The sequence below is a fragment of the Impatiens glandulifera genome, chromosome 5 (assembly GCF_907164915.1).
Source record: "Impatiens glandulifera chromosome 5, dImpGla2.1, whole genome shotgun sequence".
NCBI classification, from domain to species: domain Eukaryota; kingdom Viridiplantae; phylum Streptophyta; class Magnoliopsida; order Ericales; family Balsaminaceae; genus Impatiens; species Impatiens glandulifera.
In genome coordinates, this window is record NC_061866.1 from 42288627 (window position 1) to 42295110 (window position 6484).

The 6484-nt window shown below is 33.3% G+C and overlaps 1 protein-coding gene across 2 annotated transcripts; it reads left to right on the plus strand.

The window, feature by feature from the left end:
* The first annotated feature begins 3632 nt into the window (after positions 1-3632).
* Positions 3633-6268, plus strand: LOC124940596 (DNA repair protein RAD5B-like). 2 transcript variants are annotated; one of them, XM_047481121.1, is made up of 10 exons: positions 3633-4212; positions 4296-4429; positions 4510-4651; positions 4755-4808; positions 4889-4980; positions 5062-5140; positions 5223-5399; positions 5477-5623; positions 5717-5946; positions 6027-6268. In XM_047481121.1, exons 1-10 carry the CDS (start codon positions 3649-3651, stop codon positions 6133-6135), a joined length of 1728 nt encoding a protein of 575 aa, XP_047337077.1. In that variant the 5' UTR covers positions 3633-3648; the 3' UTR covers positions 6136-6268. The 2 variants fall into 2 exon arrangements, with proteins under 2 accessions (XP_047337077.1, XP_047337078.1); XM_047481122.1 differs by having other exon boundaries at positions 4895-4980.
* Positions 6269-6484: the final 216 nt, after the last annotated feature.

Sequence of the window (6484 nt, forward strand, 5' to 3'; positions counted from 1 at the left end):
TACATGGAACTCTCATAGATGATACTTGTTTACAAGTACATGGAACTCTCGCAGATCATCTTCACGTTTAGGTAGTAGCAAGGGAGACATGACTCCTCTCTAATGGGAGCAAAGGCTCAATGTATGCTTGGGTGTTGCTCGCGAGTTAGATTACTTGCACACCAATAGTGAACATGACACAATACATAGAGATAGGAAGAACAAAAATATTTTATTAGATAAGTATTGGGTAGTCAAAATTGCATACTTCGGCATATGCAAGGTGGGAACTGCAATCGATCTTCCCACCCATATTAGTACCGATGTATAGGGAATTATTGATTACCTAGATCCCCAGTATTTCTTGACACATAGGTTAACAAAAAAAATCGTATAAACATTAATTATGTGGGAGGCCAATTGTTGATACTAGGTCGATGGTGAATAGCATAGCCTCATTTTGTGGGTTTAAAGTTGTTTGTAAGTATGAATAGTTGACGAAATTATTGATTCGAGTTTGAGGGGACAATATCATATTCTTCTCTCATATATTACTTTTATTATTAACTAATTTTATTTGGATAATTATTTGTAAGTTTTAAAATATATTTTAAATAATTTACACTCAAATTATTATCTATGAAACTATATGTTAAAATTTATATCTACATAACTTACAAATTTAACATATTAATTAGTTTTTTAAATAACATATTTAACACATTTAACTTATTAAATTAATTTAAGTTTTCTAAATTAAAATAAATAATTTAATTAATAAACATTATAACTTTTACTAACAATATAATTTAATATATATATATATATAAATATATAAATAATTAACATGAGTGTGTCTTGACACGACATGACACATAAAAACGGACATCGACATAATACGATTGAGTCGGAACTCTAGTCGGAATAACACGAAATACGAATTGAAACACGACACGGATAAACTCGTGGATACAAATTAACACGACACGAAAGCTCGTGGATCAAAATATTTTGAATGGGTCACGACACGCATAAGATTAAGACACAACACAACATAACACGATTGAGAGTCTAACACGACTTGTCCGAGTTGAATACGACCGTTTAGATTTTCATTTGTATCGATCGTATCGGTAATCAACAACTTTGATAATTAATTAATTAGAAATTGGACTCGAGGGTTTTGATCCAAAATTTAAAATCCAAGTATCAATTTACTCTCATATATATATATATATATATTTAAATTAACTACAACTCTTGACCCTACCATCCAGATATTTTGAAAATTAAGCATAATTATATATAAATTTCATGTAAATAATAATTTCACTGCATTTAAAATTGTTTAGACAAATTTTAATTTTTTAATTATTTTATTTGTTTATAATTTTACCAATAAAATTCCTGATTATAAGATTTAAAAGAAAAAATCAAAATTCTAGTTGATCTTTAGAGCATCCCCATCGGTAGGTACAAATCTGACGTGGACAAAATTTGTACCTGGGTACACTAATGGGGAGATGGGTACAAATCAGGAGAGAGAAAATTGAGTAGCAAAGTTTTGCTACCGGGTACAATGAGAAAAAGTCAAAAAAAGTGGTCCCCACCCCCACTTTTTTATACAAAAAAAAAATAAACATTTAAAATTTTTAAAAAATAAACCGTTTTATTTAATTTTTTATTTAACAAAATATGATTTAGTAGTCTATTTTTTTCAAGTATTATTGTGATGATAATTTTCTAAATTATTTTTAAAAATTATTGATTTTTTTTAATTTTTTAATATAATTTATAAATATTAGTTTTATTAATTTAAACAAATTAATATAATAAAAAATAAAACAAGATTACTTGAATTATTGAATTAAAAAATATTGTATGAATTAGATGATGTGGATGGTGGGACCACAATTGTACTTGAGATGATTGAGGAATAGAGGTATAAATTGAGAGGTATAATTTATTTGTGATGTGACTGCTGATGTGGCACATATTTGTACCTATGTATGGGTACAAGGATGGAGATACTCTTAACTCCAAATTGGCCAAAGAAAATAACTATTTAAGTTAAATTCTTTTATTAATTTTAACATTAAATTATTTTATATATTATATAAAAAAAATACATAAAATATCAAACATTTTTTTCCATCAAATCACGATACAATTTGCAGTTCTAGACACGTTACCCTCAATTACCTCTACTTTTTACTTTACTGCTTGGCGCCATAAATTAATTTGTTTTTATCGAAATTTAAAATGATTATATATATAGTTCCAAGAATAAGATTTGGCGCCTAATTTATTTGTCTCTTCATATTCCCTTTCTCTCTCACACGCATATACATACAGTTTCTCTGCTATTGATTTGACAACCAAAATGGAAATGGCGGCCATTGCCAAAGTTTGATCACTACTTTACTAACTGCTTTCTCATTTCTCTAACAATCCTGATAGATCTTCTCGCCTCTCTTCACCGTGATGCGGACCGTTACCACCACCGGAGCTCCTATTTCCTTTCCGATCAAGCAGGAGAATGATCAAAGATCGGAAGTGACCAGAGTCAAGGAAGAAGAATCTGGCGTCTATCATAATCAAGTAAATAATTTCTCACCTAAAATCATGTCATCTGAAGATGATCGGTTTCTTATAGCTATGAACACGAGAGTGGTGGAGGATGAAGGAAATACTAGGTTCTGGAATGAACAATATCCATTAGAAACTATTCCAGTTACTGCATGTACGGTTCATGTTGAAATGCCTGAACAAGTGAAGGACGAGCCTGATATCGGTAATTATCAAGTAAATGATTCCGCACCTGATTTGATGTCATTTGATGAGTTTCTTATAGCCACGAACACGGTGGTGATGGATGATGAAGAATATATTAGGTTTCAGATGAATCAAGAGATGGCTGTAGATCCAATATTAACTTCACATCTTCGTGCATCTGAAGAAACCACATTGATGATGGATGGGTTTCAACCGATGATCCCAGTGAAGGAAGAACTTGATGTTGATAATGATCAAGTAGATATTTCAGAACTTAAAAAAGCATCTTTCAATGAGTTTCTTATAGCCACAAACCCTAATCTAATGGCCAATGAAGAAGAGTATGAAGAAATCACATTTATGAATGGGTTTGAACCGATGATCCAAGTGAAGGAAGAACTTGATGTCGATGTTGATAATGATCAAGTAGATATTTCAGAACTTAAAACAAAGTCTTCCAATGAGTTTCTTATAGCCACAAACATCAATACAATGGCCGATGAAGAAGAGTCTGAAGAAACCACATTGATGAATGGGTTTGAACCGATGATCCCAGTGAAGGAAGAACTTGATGTCCATGTTGATAATGATCAAGTAGAGTCTGAAGAAATCACATTTATGGACGAGTTAAAGCCAATAGACCAATACACTAAAGTGATGGCTGATGAAGAATGTATAGAATTCCATGAGAATCAAGAGATGATTGTATATGACCAAATGACAGAAGAAGCCTCGGTTATCATCGAACATGGATTGCTTCCAGTTGATGAAGAGGAAGATGAAGATGAAAAGGAAGAGGAAGATGACCAAATGACTGAAGAAGCCTCGATGATGCTTCCAGTTGATGAAGAGGAAGAGGAAGAGGAAGATGAAAAGGAAGAGGAAGATGACCAAATGACTGAAGAAGCCTCGATGATCATCGAACATGGATTGCTTCCAGTTGATGAAGAGGAAGATGAAGATGAAAAGGAAGAGGAAGAGGAAGATGACCAAATGACTGAAGAAGCCTCAATCATCGGAGAGAATGAACCTGGAGATGTAGATGAGTTGCAGGTGTATAAGAAAAAAAGGTCTCTTGAGGATATTGAAGAAGAAGAAGAAGATAAGAGGAAGCCAAGACCTGTTAGAAGCACATCTGTTGGTTCACCTTCCACCACTATTGTGATTGAAGATGATGATGAAGAAGAAGACAAGAATAAATCAAGCTCTTCAGACAAAAACAATTTGAGTACATTAGAGATTGATGATGGAGATTTCGAAGAAGACCCCGAATGGATTTTGGTTGGAAGGAAATCGGTAGTTTCACTTTCCACCACTAAAGGAATGAAACTGGTGAACAATGAGATTGTTCATTTCACCTTTCCTGACCGAGAGAAACTCTCTTCAATGCCAGCAAGCTCAAAGGCTATTGCTGCCGCCTCTACCACAGTTCGTTTCTCCACTAAAAGATGCGGACAGGTTATTTTCACTATATCAAATTCTTCAATTGAACAAAAAAAAAAACACTCAAATGAAACTAATTGGCTTTATACTTGATTTAGATTGGGAAGTTGAAGCCTGAATGGGCGAGTTTCCTTATTCCATTAGTGAATTCCTCCATGGTCAAGATTTGTGGTAGATGCATAGCAGCTCCCATGAATCTGAGTTACTATCAAGACATAAATTTATATGTCAGGTAACATTTTTATTTTTTGTCTAGCAATATATAATGATGGGTTTGGGATTAATAACTAAATTCAATCTTTTATTCTACAGCTTCTACATCAATCGCTCTGTTTTCACCGAGAGTGATGTTTCTCTTTGTGATATCAATCCTTCAAACATTCACAGTGTTGCTGCTGTTGTTGCTCCCTTGATGAAATTAATCAACTGTTTGAAAATTAAACCTTCAACAGATGTATGAATATCCAAATAGTTGCTTCAAATCGTTTTGCTGTTTTTTTTAACATTTATGATAGGAGTTTTGATTATTGATTATTTAATCTTCCTGCTTCAAACAGGCTATATCCACCCCCGGTGATCTTGATCCTAAGAAATGTGTCATTAACACACAAGTATGTTCTCAGAATCTCAACTCAAATGCATGATTTTCTCAGAATTTGTTTAACACTGTTATGGATTGAAATCCTGTCAGATACAGGCCTTACGCAAGATGACACAACTAGAGAAGAGAATGAATGCCGAGACTCTTCATCCATTTTGGGAGGAATACAAGCTATGCAACGAGTATGTTTCTTTGCTTAATTTGAATTCCAAAACTAATATTAAGTTAGACATACAAAAACAATAACCTTTGTTTAATAACAGGAAGTATATTTATGTTAATATTTTCTCTGGAGAAGCCACAACTCAATTTCCAAAATCAACCTCGACAACTAGAGGAGGGGTGAGTTAACGACAGCCATTCTTCTACTAGTGCCCTTTTCTGTATTATTACCTCCTTTCTAACTTAAAACATAAATATCCAGATTTTGGTGGATGCAATGGGGCTGCTGGGGAAAACTGACTTGCTGATTGATTTAATACTTTCAAGACCATTGAATATAAACAAAAACACTCATGAAGAATCCAAACGAAATGGAAGATCAAAAGTGAAAGGCGGCACTCTAGTTATCTGTCCTATATCGGTTTTTAGCCGGTGGAAGGTAATTCATTCTTGAAGATGTTTATCTTTATAGTTGAGTTTACTAAATTGCAATTCATAAATTGTAATCCCTCCCAGGATGAGATCGAGACACGTTCAAAACAAGACGCAATAGGAATTTCTGTTTACTTTGGTGGGTACAGATGTACCAATGATCCTAATATCATAAGAGAGCACGATGCTGTCCTAACAAGCTACGATGTTGTTACTGAAACTTTTAGGAATGTAAGACATTTCTTTTTCCCAAAGACTGCATTAATTGTTATTATTATTATTATTATTGTTGTTGTTGTTCAACTGTGTGAAATTTTATACTAGGATGGAGAATGCAGCATTTTCCAGAAAGTAGAATGGAAAAGAATAATACTAGATGAATCCAATACTATTAAAGCATGGAAAACAATAGAAGCTGATGCCATTTTCAATTTGTCTTCTCAATCTCGATGGTGTCTCACTGGTTCTTCATCTGATCATGGGAACAATTTAGAAGATGTTTACAATCACTTGCGCTTTTTGCGCATTGAACCGTGGTTCAGCAATATGTCATGGTATGTGAATGAATGTAGATTGTGTTAATGTTTATTAGTTTGTGTTGGCTTTGTCTTGTCTAATAGATGAAATGTTTCAGGTGGGAGAAAAATGTTGCAAGCCTATGTAAAAGTGACGATTCGAAAGGAATGAAGATGCTGAGAGGTGTTTTAGGAGCAATCGTGATAACAATGGAAGATACAAGGTGAGTTTTAACTCGGGTTTAGGTGCATATCTTAGATTTTGATATGGAAATGATGTTAGGATAAGATTTGATGATCTTTTTGTATGTTTTGATCATTAATTTATCTATGATTCCACGATGGAAATGAGATATGAACCGTTGATATAGCATATATTTTAGTAGGGTGGGGGGCCTATGAACATTAGTTTTGAATTTAATTGTGTTGGAGAAAAAGAAGACAAGAAGATAGTTGTGAAAAAGATTTGGAATGTTGTTGTATCTTAAAAAAGGATGATTGTGTCATCTTTGACTGATTATTTCTTTTTTATGAAACGTTGCAACCGCACACAAAGAGGAACAATTATGGCCTAACA